At 47.3% G+C, this 18,088-nt stretch overlaps 1 protein-coding gene across 1 annotated transcript in view; it reads left to right on the top strand.

Annotated features, from left to right (window-relative positions):
* The first annotated feature begins 2,558 nt into the window (after positions 1-2,558).
* PLEKHB1 (pleckstrin homology domain containing B1) overlaps positions 2,559-18,088 on the top strand; it is a 29,522-nt gene continuing 13,992 nt past the window's right edge. The window contains exons 1-2 of the mRNA XM_082247242.1: positions 2,559-2,655; positions 15,927-16,079. Coding sequence (XP_082103368.1) covers positions 2,619-2,655; positions 15,927-16,079 — 190 coding nt within the window. The 5' untranslated portion in view covers positions 2,559-2,618. The remainder of the gene's footprint in view (positions 2,656-15,926; positions 16,080-18,088) is intronic.

Here is an 18,088-nt window from a genome sequence, read left to right as displayed (position 1 = left end):
GGCGGTCAGCCCCTCACAGGCAAAGTGACGTAGGTTTACGTCGCTAGCCTGTGGGCTCTAGGGAGCGAGCACGCGCCGCCGAAGGCGTGCTCCCGCTCGCTCACGGTCTCCCCCCCCCCCCCCCCCCCCCCCTAGCGTGTGTGCCCGGCAGACCCGATGTCCGCCGGGCACTCGCGGTTGTCCGTTACAGCGGGAGAAAGGCAGGCGTCTAATGTAAACACAGCCGCCTGTCATTCTCCCCTGTGTAAGAATGGAGATCATACGGTTCTACTATGTAGGACCATTGATCTCTGTTCTTACACCTCAAGCCACAGCCAATCAGTTAGAAGCACGCCCCTAGGACACACATAACCCCTCCCTCTCAAATAAAGTTAACTCCTTCCCTGCCAGTGTTATTTTTACAGTAACAGTGCATATGTATAGCACTGATTACTGTAGAAATGTCACTGGTAACCCCAAAGGTGTCAAGGGTCCGATCTGTCCGCCGCAATGTTGCAGTCCCACAACAAACGCAGATCGCCGCCATTACTCGTAAAAAAAAAAAAAAAAAAAACAACAAAAATGACAAAGCTTTCCCTTAGTTAGTAAACGCAATAACTCTTGCGCAAACCAATCAAAATACGCTTTTTGTGATAATTTTTTTTTTTACCAAACCTATGTAGCATAAAACAAATTGGCCTAAAATGTTAAATTTTGATTTACTTTTTTTTTTTTTTTTTTGGTAATTTCATATAAAAAAAAAAAGTGAGAAATGTTGTTTTTGCAAAATTTACGCTCTTTTTTTTTTTTTTTTTTTTTTTGTTTATAGCGCATGATCAAAAAATCGCACAGGTGATCAAATACCACCAAAAGAAAGTTCTATTTGTGGGAAAGAAAGGACGTCAAATTAGTTTAGGTACATCGTCACACGACTGCGCAATTGTCCGTTAAAGTCACGCAGTGCCGAATCGCAAAATAGGCCCTGGTCAGGAAGGGGGTAAAATCTTCCGGGGCTTAAGTGGTTAATGGCATCCCAGTCCTTATGGGTGGGACTACCAGAAGGGAATTCATTTTTTAACAGCTGAATGGAGTGTCTTTAAATATTTCTATCTAGTGAAAGTCACCTAATCTTCGAATACACAGCTGGGAAACTTTTTTTTTTTTTTTTTTTTTTTTTTTTTTTTTTTTTTTTTTTATACATATACGTGTGTGTGTATATATATATATATATATATATATATATATATATATATATATATATATATATATATATATATATATATATATATTGTGTGTGTATATACAATATATATAGGATCGACCGATTTATGGGCAAACCCAATATATCGGGGGCCGATATGCACTTTCCCCGATATATCAGAATCGGCCCCCCCGAGGTTACCGATATTGCTGATATTTCGGGAAAGTGCTGTACCGGATTGATACCTGCAGCTAGAGGCATCACCCCGGTACCGGCGTCCATAGCCGACGGTCGGCTGTTTTGTAATGACAACCGATGTGGCTGAGAAGCCGCTCGGCTGTCAATTACAAGGAGCGGGGAAGGGATGATTCAGAGGAGAACTGGGTAACAGTGTTGTGGTCAGATGAGACCAAAATGAAACGCTCTTTGGCATCAACTAAACTTGCCGTGTTTGGAGGAGGAGGAATGCTGCCTATGACCCCCAAGAACACCATGCCTACCGTGGAACATGGAGGTAGAAACCATATGCTTTTTGGGTATTTTTCTGCTAAAGGGGCAGAACAACTTCACCGCATCAAAGGGGCGATGGACGGGGCCATGCACCGTCAAATCTTGGGCAAGGACCTCCTCTCCCCCCCCCCCCCCCCCCCCCAGCCAGGGCACTGAAAATGGGTAGTGGATGGGTATTTCAGCATGACCATGACCCAAAACACACGGCCAAGGCAACAAAGGAGTGGCTCAAGAAGGAGTACATTAAGGTCCTGGAGTGGCCTAGCCAGTCTCCAGACCTTAATCGCATGGAAAATCTGTGGGGGGAGCTAAAGGTTCGAGTTGCCAAATGCCTTGAACCTTCATGACTTGGAGAGGAGTGGGACAAATCCCTGAGATGTGTGCAAACCTGGTGGCCAACTTCAAGATTTTTCTGACCTCTGTGATTGCCAATAAGGGTTTTTCCACCAAGTACAAAGTCATGTTTTGCAAAAGGGTCAAATACTTATTTCACTCATTAAAATGCAAAGTCATTTATAACTTTTTGAAATGCGTTTTTTCTGGATTTTTTTTTTTTGTTCTGTTACTACCATTAAAATTATTATAGACCGATAATTTCTTTGTCAGTGGGCAAATGTACAAAATCAGCAGGGGGTCAAATACTTTTTTCACTCAATGTATACCTTACACTACCAGGAGTGTTTTTAATTGTTGCGTTTTCTAGCCTTGCAATACAGCAAAAGGCGGACGTATTAACCCTTCTATTCCAGGCTGGCTTTTATTAAATTTAATTAATTCAGAAATATAATTGGTTTAAAATGAAAATCGCATGGACAAACAGATTCTCTTTAAGGTGACATACTAGCAGCATGAAAAGACTGCTGATTGTGTGATTGGCTTCATGTAGATTTGTTCTCTGTTCCTCTTGCAGACGTTCCCGCCGTTGGAGATGGCTTTAGTGAAGAGCGGCTGGCTCTGGAGGCAGAGTAAGTGAACTCTAAATGTCTTTTTATTTTTTACTGCGTCTTGTAGTCATGGAAGACTAGTAGCCCAGTACGGACCTTGCATGGTCCCTGGGCCCCTTACACAGCTTTAGGCTTGGGCTACCCCCCCCCCCCCCTGGGATCCCACCTTCAGTGCACCCACTTTTTTTTATTTTTAGCACTCTTAAAACTTAATATATGAAAATGAAAAGTACATCCCAAGTCATCACCCCATATACTGTATTCAGCAAAGAGACATCCCCATATATTCAGCAAAGAGATGGCCCAATCCAGCAGAGAGACATCCCCCATATATTCAGCAAAGAGATGGCCCAATCCAGCAGAGAGACATCCCCATATATTCAGCAGAGAGACATCCCCATATATTCAGCAAAGAGATGGCCCAATCAGCAGAGAGACATCCCCCATATATTCAGCAATTAGATGGCCCAATCCAGCAGAGAGACATCCCCATATATTCAGCAGAGAGAGATCCTTGTATATTCAGCAAGGAGAAGGCTCAATCGAGCAGAGAGACATCCCCATATATTCAGCAGAGAGATGGCCCAATCCAGCATAGACCTCCCCATATATTCAGCAAATAGATGGCCCAATCCAGCAGAGACATCCGCATATATTCAGCAGAGAGAGATCCTCGTATATTCAGCAAGGAGATGGCTCAATCCAGCACAGAGACATCCCCATATATTCAGCAGAGAGAGATCCTCGTATATTCAGCAAGGAGATGGCTCAATCCAGCACAGAGACATCCCCATATATTCAGCAAAGAGATGTCCCAATCCAGCAGAGAGACATCCCCATATATTCAGCCAAGAGATGGCCCAATAGAGCTGAGAGACATCCCCATATATTTAGCAAAGAGACATCCCCATATATTCAGCAAAAGGATGGCCCAATCCAGCAAAGAGACAGCCCCATATATTCAGCAAAGAGATGGCCCAATCCAGCAGCGAGACATCCCCATATATTCAGCAGCGAGAAATCTCCATATATTCAGCAGCGAGACATCCCCATATATTCAGCAAGGAGATGGCCCAATCCAGCAGAGAGACATCCCCATATATTCAGCAGAGAGATGGCCCAATCCAGCAGAGAGACATCCCCATATATTCAGAAAAGAGACATCCCCATATATTCAGAAAAGAGACATCCCCATATATTCAGAAAAGAGACATCCCCATATATTCAGAAAAGAGACATCCCCATATATTCAGAAAAGAGATGGCCCAATTCAGCAGAGACATCCCCATATATTCAGCAAAGAGATGGCCCAATCCAGCAGAGAGACGTCCCCATATATTCAGCAGAGAGATGGCCCAATCCAGCAGAGAGACATCCCCATATATTTAGCAAAGGGACATCCCCATATATTTAGCAAAGGGACATCTCCATATATTTAGCAAAGGGACATCTCCGGGGCGTGGCCGGAACTCGGATGTGAAAGCAGCGCGGCTCCGGAGCTCTGTCCTATCTGCCCTGATCCTTCCGTGATCCTGCTGGAACCCGACATCCTACTCACCTGATTCCGACGTCTCCTGTCTCCTGATATCCCGGTGCACCCGCGGCGATGGTCAAAATCGGTCCTCCCGGTCCAGAAGCACTCGGTATCCGCCCGCCGGACCTCACGCTGCCACGATCCCAAGATGGCGCCGGCCCGGCGCGTGCTGCGGGCCCTTCCTCCCAGATCGCTCGCTCCTCGGCTGTGCGGATGGCATCGGCCTCTGTGGAGGGGGAAGCGATCTCTCCTGGATCGTCTCGGCTGGCGGTGACTGTAAGTGATGCCCTCTCTCCTTCCCTGGGCTCCCCCGTACCCTCGGAGCCTGCTCTGTCTGTGGATAGGCCCGAACCTACCCTGTCTGCCATAATGGGACGCTAGCCAGCACTGTCAGACCTCGCTTGCCTCACAGATTGAGTCTGTACAGATGGACATGTCGTTTCTCAAACAGGATGTGCACAACCTTCGCCACAGGGTGGGCAACGCGGAGCAGCGTATTAGTGACATGGAAGATGCCCACCGCCCCATGCAGTCCACTGTGTCAGAGTTACAGAGGGGCCATGTCGCTACTACAGACAAGCTAACGGACATGGAGGACCGCCTCAGGCGCAATAATTTGCGTTTTTTGGGCTTTCCGGAGGGATCGGAGGGTAAAAATCCTGAATCATTCATGGAACATTGGCTTATCGATACTTTTGGGAAGGAAGTTTTCTCCCCCTTGTTTGCCATTGAAAGGGCGCACAGAGTGCCATTGCGCCCCTTGCCGCCCGGGGCCCCACCCCGTCCTCTTCTCATCAAGCTCCTGCACTTCCGTGATAGGGAGGCTGTGCTCCGGGCCTCTAGGGACAAGGGCCGAATCCTGTATAATAACCACGCTGTATCTATCTTCCCGGACTTCTCTGCTGCGACCCAGAAACAGCGGGCCTCCTTCATGGCAGTTAAGAGGAGACTGCGGGATTTACAATTGCCGTATAGTATCCTGTACCCGGCTCGTTTGAGGGTCATCTATCAAGGTAAAGCCCACTTTTTTCAGGATCCTCAGGACGCTGCGCAGTGGGTGGATTCCCTGGGACGCCGCTCCCCTCCCTCCCAGGATCATAGGTCTCCTCGTCGGTGATCGCTGGCCTGTGTCTTGCAACTGCTGCTAGGTTTCCCTTTCTTCCTCCTGGATGTCGTTGGGATGCACCTTTATATTCTATGATCCTTCTTACAACTCTTTTTTGTGATTGTCGGGTGTCCTCCTGAATGGGGGGACCCCCCCTTGTTCCTCTGGAAGGGCATTTTTGGGGATGGTTGCTCCCCTTCACCCCCTTTTTTCCTTTTTTTGCTACCATTCCTGTCTGCTTCAGGACGAGCAGATCCACGTTTCCCTGAACTACACTGTTTTCTGGTTATGGGATTTCAAGCTCTCAACTGTTGGGGACTGAGGGCCGGGTGGGTTAGGGTGGGATGGGTGTTGGGTTACTACTGTTTTTGTGTTTATCTGGGATTGTGGGGGTCTCTCCCCCCTTTTTTTGATTTGCGTTTACTCCGTCATGTCTTCTTGGACTCTTATCAGGGATTTTTTTTACGCCTAGGTGATACGATTTTCATTTCTGCCTTGCTGTACTTGATAATATTTTGGTTCTTGTCTGTGCCTTCTCCTCCTATGCATATTGCCTGCCAGTGGTTTTGCCTGCCATATTGTGAGGTCTTGGTGCTCGGGGGGGGGGCCTCCCCCTTTTTTGGGACCCCCCCGGTCACCAACGCTGATTTTTAACATATCACTATGTCTACTCTCCGTTTAGTCTCTTGGAACGTCAGGGGGCTAAATTCTAAAGTCAAGCGTTCCCTGGTTTTCGAATATTTAAAACGTCATAACCCTCACATTGTTTTATTGCAGGAAACCCATCTCCAGGGGTCCAGGGTGATGGCCCTAAAGAGGGCGCATGTGGCGTACGCGCTACACTCTACGTATTCCTCGTATGCTCGCGGTACTTCGATTCTAATTGCAAAATCAGCCCCTGTCACCATCAAGCATTTGAAGACTGACCCTTCGGGGTGTTTTATTATTCTTGTCTTCGAATTTCTGGGTAAGCCCTATACCCTGGTTAACGTTTATGTCCCTCCGCCGTTTACTAGACAGTTTTTTGACCGTATGCTGGGTCTGGTCTTGGAAATGGCTGAGGGTCCCCTTATTATGGCGGGTGACTTTAATACGGTCCTCGATGCTGCTCTGGACAGGTCTGGAGCTGTCTCCTCCGCACCAACTCCTTTATGCTCCTACTTGGACAAATTGGATCTCCTGGACGCCTGGAGATGGAAACATGGGGGGATTACTGAGTATTCCTGTTATTCCAGCTCCCATAATACATTGTCCCGCATTGATCTCTGCCTGCTCCCTCGGGAACTGCTAAGTCTTCTTTCGGGTGTCAGGTATCTGCCCCGCGCAGTATCGGATCACTCCCCTTTACTGGTGGATCTCGCCTTGGGGTCCCCCCCTAATTATAAACTCTGGAGGCTCAGCCCCTTGTGGCTGGCGGACCAGGCAGTGACTGACCAGGGGTCGGCGGAGATGAACTCATATTGGGCACTCAATAAACAAGCTGGATCTGAATTGTTGACCTGGGAGGCCTTTAAGGCGACCATGAGAGGTACCTTTTCGTCTGCCGTGGGCGGTGCCAGGAAGGCTCGCCAGACTAAGTTGGTTGACGCCGAACTGGCGCTGCATGCGGCTGAACGACAATATACTGATGACCCTACTCCCCAGCACCATGCCTCTTGGCGGGCCAGGGCTCGGGACTTGGATCTGGTGGTTGTGGAGCGTACACAGAAGAAACTCCTTTATCAAAATCAGCGCATTTTTGAACTGGGCGATAAGAACAGTCGCCTCTTGGCTTATTTGGCTAGGCCGGAATACCAGCCCTGTGTCATCCCTCGGATTACCAGCCACGCCGGTGTCATTGTGGAACAAACCCCCGATGTTCTGGCCAGTTTTGTTGCTTTTTATTCCTCCTTGTACCAATCTAGAGCTCATTATACCATTGTTGAACTTGATGATTTCTTATATGATATTACTTTGCCTAAGTTGTCGGCCGGCCAATCTAGTTTTCTGGATTCGCCCCTGACTGCGGATGAGATAAACAAGGCCCTAGCCACTTTCGCACACAATAAGACACCTGGCCTGGATGGTTTTCCTATCGAATGGTACTTGCACTATAGAGAATTGCTGGTCCCCCATTTACTGACTGTGTTCAATTGTGCTCTCAAGGAGGGACGTCTGCCACCCTCTATGACAGAAGCTCTCATTGTGCTCATCCCCAAGCCACGTAAAGACCCCCTTCTCTGTGAGTCGTACCGCCCGATCTCGCTTATTAATACTGATGTCAAGATTCTCGCCAAAGTCCTCGCGAGGCGTCTGAATACGGTTGTCACGGACTTGGTGGGTGCGGATCAGTCGGGATTTATTCCTGGCCGTTCTACATCGATCAACCTGCGTAGACTTTTTACTAACCTTCAGACGACTCATGCCTCTGTGGGGTCCAGGGTCGTTGTGACCCTGGACACTCATAAGGCTTTCGACTCCGTGGAATGGCCTTATTTATTGGAAGTGTTGGCGAAATTTGGCTTTGGGCCCGGATTTATAAAGTGGGTCCGCCTTCTGTATTATCTACCTCGTGCTCGTCTTCGGGTGAACGGTTTTGTGTCGGACCCCTTTCCCATTTTTCGGGGCACCAGGCAGGGGTGTCCGCTATCTCCGCTGTTGTTTGCCCTGGCCATTGAGCCCTTGGCTGCGCAGATCCGCCTTTGTGAGGGTATTGCGGGCTTTGTGATCAATGGCTTGGAAGAAAAGGTCTCCCTGTACGCGGACGATATGTTGATATATCTGGCGGATCCCTATCAATCCCTCCCTATTCTGTTGAATGTTATCGAACGCTTTGGTCACTTCTCTGGTTTCAGGGTGAATTGGAGTAAGTCCACGCTGTTCCCCCTGGATCCCCAGGCTCTGCCCCCTTCCCTTGCCTCTTGTCCCCTCCAGGTTGTGGATCGGTTTCGATATTTGGGGATTGAGATTCAGCTCCCCTTGTCTCGATTCTTTTCCAACAACCTGGATCCCCTGGTTGCCCGTCTTAGGTCCTCGCTGCGGCTTTGGTCTACGCTTCCCCTCACGGTGCTAGGCCGGATTAATATTTTTAAAATGATCTTTCTCCCCCGTTTTTTGTATGTGCTCAGCCATTCCCCGGTATATGTCCCTAAGCGCCGCTTTCAGGCCATTGACTCGCTCCTGACTTCCTTTATTTGGGGGGGTCGGGCGGCGCGTGTGGCCAGGGATGCTCTGCAGCTGCCGGTTCTCGCGGGCGGGCTGGCTGCGCCTAACTTGCGTCTATACTACTTCGCGTCTCAATTGGCCCATGCTCATTGGTGGTTCCACCCGGAGGATGCTAATGCTGCGGCTTCATTGGAAGCGGCTATTTTCACCTCCTATGAATCACTGCAAAACTTGGTACATCGAAGGTCCGTTATGGGCAGACCGAACACTGCTCTTGTTTCTGTCACCCTGCGGATTTTCGCGGCTGCGGCCTTGGATGGTTCCGACCCTCCGGAGCTGCATTCCCCCAATGCCCCCCTTTGGAGCAATCCGCGGCTGAAGGAGTTCTTTAGTCGGGATGATGGCCTTTTCTGGTCCCGCCTAGGGGTGAAATCTATTTCTCATTTGTATGTCCGGGGAACCTTCAGGTCCTTTGCGGACATGCAATCTACCTTTGGTCTGCCCCCCACGGCTTACTACCGATACTTGCAATTGAGACACACGGCGGCCGCACAGTTTGGCCTCCGTGATGTCTCGCTTGAACCGACCCCCTTGGAAAACCTTCTTTCTGACTCTTCACATGAGAAGCTGGTCTCTACATATTATACTCGACTTTTACATTCTCACTCCAAACGGCTCGCGGTGGTTGAGTCTCAGTGGCGGGAGGATATTCCGGAATTGTCGGATGAGGTGTGGCAAGACGTCCTTCCGGAACAAATACCTGTTGTTATCTCCTCTAGGGATAGGGTTATCCAATTGAAGCTTCTTTACAGGGCGTACTATACCCCAGTACTCCTGCACAAAATGGGTACATTGCCTTCTCCGCTATGCTCCAAGTGTAATGCTGCTGATGGTTCATTTTTTCATATGTTCTGGGACTGTCCACCTGTCCGGGCCTTTTGGTCGGAAGTCACAGCTTTTATTGCAGATATCTCTGTTATCCAATATTTGTAGCCCCCTTCGTTGTCTGCTGGGTTATGTGGATGACGAGGACGTCCCTGCCCGTACTAAATTGTTTCTCCGCTTGACATTCTTTTATGCTAGGAAGACTATAGCTACTAGATGGAAGTCTACTGCTCCCCCTGACGTTCCATTATGGATTGCTCTCATTAATCAGGCATTGCCTCTGTATAAAATGACGTATGAGGCCAGAGGCTGCCCCAGGAAGTTCCGGAAAATTTGGTCTTTTTGGGTGGACTCTGACCGGACTGCTTCTTCAGTTTCTGACTAGGGTTCTATACTAATGGTACGGCTGACAACTATGTATGTTATTTTTGTCATGGCTTTTGTTGTGAAATGGAGTCTTGTGTGTGTCTTTTTTGGCTCCTCAATTGACATGGTTCTGATTATTTCTCTGTTTTGTATTGTTTTGTTTGTTCAATAAAATACCTTTAAAAAAAAAAAAGGGACATCTCCATATATTTAGCAAAGGGACATCTCCATATATTTAGCAAAGGGACATCTCTATATATTTAGCAAAGGGACATCTCCATATATTTAGCAAAGGGACATCCCCATATATTCAGCAAAGGGACATCTCCATATATTTAGCAAAGGGACATCTCCATATATTTAGCAAAGGGACATCTCCATATATTTAGCAAAGGGACATCTCCATATATTTAGCAAAGGGACATCCCCATATATTTAGCAAAGGGACATCCCCATATATTTAGCAAAGGGACATCCCCATATATTTAGCAAAGGGACATCCCCATATATTTAGCAAAGGGACATCCCCATATATTTAGCAAAGGGACATCTCCATATATTTAGCAAAGGGACATCTCCATATATTTAGCAAAGGGACATCTCCATATATTTAGCAAAGGGACATCTCCATATATTTAGCAAAGGGACATCTCCATATATTTAGCAAAGGGACATCTCCATATATTTAGCAAAGGGACATCTCCATATATTTAGCAAAGGGACATCTCCATATATTTAGCAAAGGGACATCTCCATATATTTAGCAAAGGGACATCCCCATATATTTAGCAAAGGGACATCTCCATATATTTAGCAAAGGGACATCTCCATATATTTAGCAAAGGGACATCTCCATATATTTAGCAAAGGGACATCTCCATATATTTAGCAAAGGGACATCTTCATATATTTAGCAAAGGGACATCTCCATATATTCAGCAAAGAGATGGCCTGTCTCCCTCCCACTAGAATACACCTGTGCAATCCCTGTCCCCCTCCCTCTCCTCGGCTCCAAGGATACCGGCACCAGGACTCTTCTTACTCCATCTCCCCTCACTGGACCCTGTCTTACATCAGCAGCAGTGTCCCATTCTGGACAGCACCCAGCTCCCCTCAGACTCCTGACCAGTCAGCTCAGCAGCAGTGTCCTGGTCCAGACAGCAGGTCCTCTCAGACTCCTGGCCTGTTTTGTTGTCAGCAGGAAGTATAGCACTAGAGGCAGAGCAGCTATGGAGGAGGCAGTTGCATCCTTCTATGAATACCGGGGCCTCCATGCAACTGATTGGTGTGCTAAGTGGGCCTAGTAACCAATAGTTTTTACAGGCAGGACTAAGCTGGGATACTGGGAACTATACAGGAGGAAGCCAGTTAACCTGGTCGTGGTGGTAGTTTTTGCCACTGGTGCATACTTGAGGGACCGCTGCTTTGGGCCCCACAAAAGTAACTGGGGCAAGGGGCAGCTGCCCCTTTTGCCCTGCGTTAAAGACCACTTTGAATGGGGCCCAAGTCCCTACATGTATGATGGCAGCCCTGTGTAGAGTACAGGGAATTGGATGAAAACCCATGTAAGATACACTTGCATTCCTTCCTGATTCCCCCCCAAGAGGCAATCCAATATTCCCTGGATCAACTTTACCTATAAATATTATTATCCAGGTATATTGTGTGTATCTAGGAAATAATCCAGGCCTTTCTTAAAGCAATCTACTGAGCTGACCAGAACCAGCTCTTGAGGAAGTCTATTATTTCTCATTTTTTACAGCTCTTACTGTGAAGAAGCCTTTCCGTATTTGGAGATTTAAATCTGAATTCCTCCAGACATTAAGAGTGCCCCTTTTTGTCCTCTGTGATGACCTATTTTTAAAGTGAATAACTCAACGCCAAGGTCACTAAATGGATCCCTTATGTATACATGTTGATCATACCCCCCCCCCCCCCCCCATTAAATCTTTCTCGAGAGAATAAATTCCGTTCAGCTAAAAAGATCCCTATTCTTGTGTTAAAGCTTTATGAATTGAGCACCAGCTATCTAGAGCTTCTTCATATGCTCTTCAGATTTTTGCCTTTTATGAAGTCCTGGCTGGCGGTCCTTGGAGCTGCAGGAAACACACATTCTGGACATTCAGCTTGCTTCTCTTCCCCACCATGATAGGACAGCATGGCGGAGAGAGGAATGAGATTGGCCACTTCACTGGCCCTGGATTTAAGCCCCGCCCAAATGGCAGTGGTACTAGTTTAGTTGGCTGTGAGAGAGACCGGAAAGAGCAGTTGTGTGGAAAGTACAAAAGAGGGAATTTCTGGGAGCCGATGGGAGGGTTGTGTTGTGCAGGAGAGGCTGGCACTAAAAGGTCTGGGTAGGCAGTAGATCCAGACATCGGCTTAAAGCGGTAAAACTCTTTAAAATAAAAGGTTTTCCTCCTGCAAAGCCATATCCTAATGTGGTAGTATTCACTGCCATAGGTGTGCGCAGCCTATTGCATTAGGGTGTGCACCCCAAAGTTTAAATACACATGCATGTGTTTGCCTACATGTATATGGCCCCGGTACATTACTCTCCCTGCTGGCAAAGTGAAATAGAAGTGTGTGGCACTCCTCTTATGGCAGAGCAGGTCAGAGGAAGATCTTTTCCCATCTCCTCACTGGCAAACAGAGCGATAATGCTAATGTGCCCACAGTGATTAGGGTGTGCCCAGGCACACCCGGCACACCCTGTGCGCACGCCTATGTTCACTGCATACTAGCACATTATGAAAGACTTCCCTTGAAACTATGCCCTCCAGCGGCACGCTATCGCCGCCGCAGAGGCTTCCATCTTCTTTTTAACAAGTAGAGTTGGATTAAAAAAATAAAAGGGGGGGGGGGGGAACCAAATACAACAAATGCAGCTGGTAAAATATACACTTTGTATATAACAAAAGAAGGCATCATACAAGTACAATATGTTGGGTCAGAGCGACCAGTGCCGTAGCATGGATACACAAGAACCAATGGAGAAGGCACAAATTCATTTCAATATAATATCAGTGATACAACATAGTCATAAATAGGCAACCACATTAGTTCTGGGATCTGGGAAGGATATTTGTGAGTGGGACTAGGAAAGGAGGGTGGGGGGACGGTAAGATCAACCCAAAATGCATGGGAGTTTTAGGCATTATTGGAGGTAAATAAACAACCAGTTGGGTCTCAAGTCAACTACAAAGTCAGGTACCCCAGGAGTCTTTCCAGGCCGACCAAATTGTATTGCAGTTTCTGGGGCAGTTTTGGCTTGCATAGTTAAGCCTGTATAGAGGTAGCACGGCATTAATGGTTGCATGCCAGGAAGTCACAGTAGGGGGTAATCCTTTCCATTTAAGAAGATCTCCCTCTGGGCATAGAAGAGGAGAAAAACCCAAATAACTTGACATACCGACCTAGCTCTGCACCGTCTATCACCCCCAGTAAAAACACCCTGGGGTCCAGACCAAGTAACAGGTTGCACGTGTGATTTATAACCTTCCCCACAGTGGCCCAAAACTCCTGGATTTTAGGGCAAGTCCACACCATATGAAAGAAAGTGTCGGCAGTTGACTGCCACCCATTGCATAGGAAGCTGACCGTAGAGTATGTGCTAGCCATACGAGCAGGAGTAAAGTAGGCTCTGTGCAGGAACGTAACCTGAGCAAACCTGTCCTTGGCTGACACTATAGTGGCTGGCACAGTCATCTTGAGGCTTCCATCTTCACCCGGTCTTCCCTCTGGGTTGTGGGTTGCAGCCGCTTGAATGGCCCAGCCATGATGACTTCACACACACGAATGCAAGCAGGAGTATTGTTCGCGGCACACAGCTCTGAAGGAACGCCACGGGCATGTGTCGGTGACGTCACCGGCTGCTGCTCACTAGAATACAATATATTTATTATAAGCTTACCTGTAGGTAAAAATCAAAGCGGCATTTACTACTTATTTAACCACATGCCGATCCGCCGTAAGTACATATACTGCAGCGGTCAGCCCCACACAGGCAAAATGTATGGGTACGTCACTAGCCTGTGAGGCTCTGGGGAGCGAGCGCGCGCCGCCGGAGGCGCGCCCCCTCCCCCCGCTCGTGTGTTTGGCGGACCCGATGTCCGCCGGGCACTTGCGATCGTCCGTTAGAGCGGGAGAAAGGCAGGCGGCTAATGTAAACAAGCCACCTGTCATTCTCCCCTGTGTATGAACAGTGATCATACGGTTCTACTATGTAGGACCGTTGATCACTGTTCCTACACATCAAGCCACAGCCAATCACGGTTAGACACACAACCCCTCCCTCTCAAAACCCTCTAAAAAAAAAAAAAAAAAAAAAAAAGTTAACCCCTTCACTGCCAGTGTAATTTTACAGTAACAGTGCATATGTATAGCACTGATTACTGTAGAAATGTCACTGGTAACCCCAAAAGTGTCAAAAATGTCAGTCAAGGGTCCGCTCTGTCCGCCGCAATGTCGCAGTCCCTCAAAAAAAATCGCAGATCGCCGCCATTACGCGTTTAAAAAAAAAAACAACAAAAATGACAATCTTTCCCTTAGTTATAACTTTTGCGCAAACCAATCAAAAAATACGCTTTTTTGCGTTTTTTTTTTTTTTTTGTTTTGTTTTGTTTTGTTTTAACCAAAAATATGTAGCATAAAATAAATTGGCCTAAAATGTAAAAAAAAATTTTTTTTTGGGGGAATTTCATCTAAAAAAAAAATGTGAAAAATATTGTTGTTTTTTGCAAAATTGTCGCTCTTTTTTTGTTTATAGCGCATGATCAAAAAATCGCACAGGCGATCAAATGCCATCAAAAGAAAGCTCTACTTGTGGAAAAAAAAGGACGTCAAATTTGCTTAGGTACAGCGTCGCATGACTGCGCAATTGTTTGTTAAAGTAACGCAGTGCCAAATCTCAAAATAGGCCCTGGTCAGGAAGGGGGTAAAATCTTCCGGGGCTTAAGTGGTTAAGAGGAGGCCCAGTGCATTGCAGGCTACCTCTTGCTTGGTGCCCAGAGATGTGTGAGCAACATGGAACCATTCAGGGGAGAAGCGGCCTGTGTTGCATCTGCCATCACTCAGCCTGGAACACACAAGACTATGCTGTCAGGACATTCATGCAGCATTGGAGTGGTGCAAGACCTATGGAGACCCTTCTATATATCCAACTTGTCTGTTGCCTTCAGCAGAGCTCTGGGGGACCGTATCACCCTTCCCTTATTTATAGATGACAAGTACACTCGTCTTTGTGGGTGAGTGCACCAATGTGACATGAAGGGCCTCACTGGTGGCAGACTTAAACTAGGCAGTGGTTGGACTGTATGCAGTAGTTGGTTCATCCTGGTATTTTGCATTAGCTTTTTACAATGCAAGAGCCACAGGTCCCAACTGTCCCTGATTTGGAACAAGAGTTCCTCTTTCCTCCTGTAACGACGAGACCCTTGCTCGCTCGCTTCCGCTCTCCCGACACTCCTCTGTTTCTAGTAAGTCAGCTTGCAGATCGCAACGTCTGATGGTTCGGTCAACCAAGGATCCGGGATCTGAACTACAGCTATGTGCCGTTCGGAATCCATTAGAACAAACACCAAGCAGGCTGTATGTAACTTCAAACAGGAAGACCTTGCTGACAAATATGAAGCAATCCAAACCATCACCCATCTGTCCTTAAATTCCAGTGATGGTGAACACCGTCACACCTCCTATTTGTCCCTCATTTTTGGTCTGATCTAAATAAAAAGTGCATTTTATATACAACTATCTTTCAAAAAAAAGTGTTCCTAGTGCTAAACCTTTCATCTAATTTCTAAACTGCTGCATTTGTAAATTGCAAAAGCCAATATAAGGGAATAGTAGTGGTTATATAAAAAAAAAAATACACACTTATGGGTATAATAATAATACATTTTATAATATATTATTTTTAATTCTCCTTTAGGGACATGGCAGGGTGCGTGTCCTATGCCTACATACATTTGCCAATTGGTGTCCCTTATTCCCATTTTAAAAAGTTGGGAGGTATGCAAGCGCATTTACCAAAAAATATAAATGTTGTGTAAAATTGTCCCCTTTCACTTGCCTATCGCATTCTGGCAGGGCCGTTTTCATAGGCAAGATCTCGGTGAGAGGTATAAATACCTGGAGTGTTAACTTACACTTTTCTTAGCATTTATGTGGAAGAATATATCTGATATGTCCACTTTATTGAATAATTTATTTTTAGGCCGGTATCTTCGGGAGACTAAACTTTTACAACTGCTCGCCCCACAGGTTCGGTTTTGCGCCGTTGGAAGAAGCACTGGTTTGATCTGTGGATGGACGGAGGTCTGGTCTATTACCCTGATGACAATCGACAGAATATAGAAGAAAGGATACCACTAAGATTTACCAGCTTGAATGTTCGGTCAGGGCAGGAGTGTGGAGGTGAGGCTCTTGGCGTTAACTCTAGTAGGTGTTGCCCAAAGAAACCGATTTTAATATTCTCTTTGTATTCTTTTTACTGTTTTAACCACCCCCCCCCCCAAATGGACGGAGCTACCACGAGGCTAACTGTTGCCAAGGCCGCAGCCACAGCCAGGGGGACTCTGGGGACCCCAATGTAAGGGGGGACTTTGGGGATCCTAATAAAAGTGGGGTCTCTGTTGTAAGGGTGAACTCTGGGGACCCGGATGTAAGGGGGGGGGGGACGGACTCTGAGGACCCTGATTTAGGGAGAGGGGACTCTTGGGAACTGATATAGGGGGGGGGGACTTTGTGGACCCTAATGGAGTGAAAGGGGGTCAGGCCCAGGGAGCTCAGGCCTAAAGCTGTGTAAGGGGTCCCAAAATTGGAGATGAAGCCAATCCATGAAAAAGAGGTACCCAGCCAATGAGGTGCCGTGCAAAGCTGTACTGCGTGCAACATCACTTCCTCCCAGCTTCCCAATCAGTGCACACGGAGCTACCGTTGGCAAGGAGGGGAGAAAGCATTCCTGTGCAGGCCACATTTGGAGGGGGGGGGGTGCAAGTAGCTGGTCTTGCATAGGGTGCAAAATAGTCTAGCACCGGCCCTGATTATACCGGTATGGTGCCTACATATTGAAAATTGATGTCGTTCCCCTCTCTCTGGAAACCAGGAGCGACGAGTCCATTCCGATTCCGCCTCTTTATTTACCTGGCCACCAGCTGCCAGAGAAGCAGCAGATCAAACCGATCTCGGTCTGATTGGCTGCATAGGGGGCCAGAGTAGAGAGTTGGAGTCTAAATGGACCCCAAATCTCTCCATGAAGAGGGCCTGTCATGGCCCATGCTGTCACAAGGGATGTTGTTTATCCTTTGTAAAAGCAATAAAGTTATTACAAAAAGAAGTTTAAAGCGCCCCCGTCCCACTGTGCTTATACGCAAATGTGACACATTAATTACTCCCGCACGCATATTAAACGGTGATCACACCACACATGTGAGGTATTGAAGCGAACGTCAGAGTGAGAGCAATAATTCTAGCACCAGACCTCCTGTGCCACTCTAAACAGGTAGCCTGTAAAGATGTTTAAAAGTCGCCTATAGAGCTTTTAAAACACTGTAGTTTGCCGCTATGTATTTTAAAGCGTGACATGTTGGGTATCTATTTACTCGGTGTAACATCTTTCATATTCTACAAAAAAATTGGGCTAACTTTAGTGTTTTTTTTTTTTTTTTTATTTTTTTTTTTTAAATTGCGTTTGAATAACTGCTCCGCAACCGTGTGACCTAAAAGATTGCAACACCCACCATTTTATTATATAGGGTGTCTGCTTAAAAATGTAGGAAATTGGCTGGATGGCAAGTGGTTAAGTGGTCATAATGACTGCAGCTGCTCTTCCCACCATCTTTTTGGATGTGGGGGCATTCCTGCCTTGATAGAGGGTGAGCAGTGGCTGATGTAAGGGCAATGTGTAAATAGGTTTTCCCTCCAAACTTGGTGAGGCTCCAGCTAGGAGCTCCTATCAATCAACCAGATCGGGGGTGAGGGTACATCAACCTGACCAACCATGGAACTACAGGCACACCCGGGGCTGGGACAAGGGGTGGGCAGGAGGGATGGCTGCCCTGGGTGCAATGGTTTATTGCAGGGATAGGGGGGCACCCTGACCCTAACCCTAACGGAAGGGTGGGGTGCAGTTTGGCATCTTTGCCCTGGGTGCTGGATGACCTTGTCCCGGCACTTGGCACACCATGTGTAAGCACAGCATCCTGTAGCTTGAATTAGAAGTCAATGGAGGCAAACTGATCACCAGCACCCATCTACTTGAGTGCTGGTGTCCTCCAGAGAACCCATTGCCCTGCATTGGACATTAGGATGCTGAGGGTCAGGTGTAGGGAAGAGCAGAGGGGAGCCAGGCTGGCAGAGGATCAGGTAAGTAAAGGTGCATTCTGTGTGCCCCCCCCCCCCCCCCCCCAGAGCTAAACAAGCAT

The sequence above is a fragment of the Pelophylax lessonae genome, assembly GCF_965119305.1.
Source record: "Pelophylax lessonae genome assembly, chromosome: 2".
NCBI lineage: Eukaryota > Metazoa > Chordata > Amphibia > Anura > Ranidae > Pelophylax > Pelophylax lessonae.
This window is presented reverse-complemented; position numbering and strand designations above follow the sequence as displayed.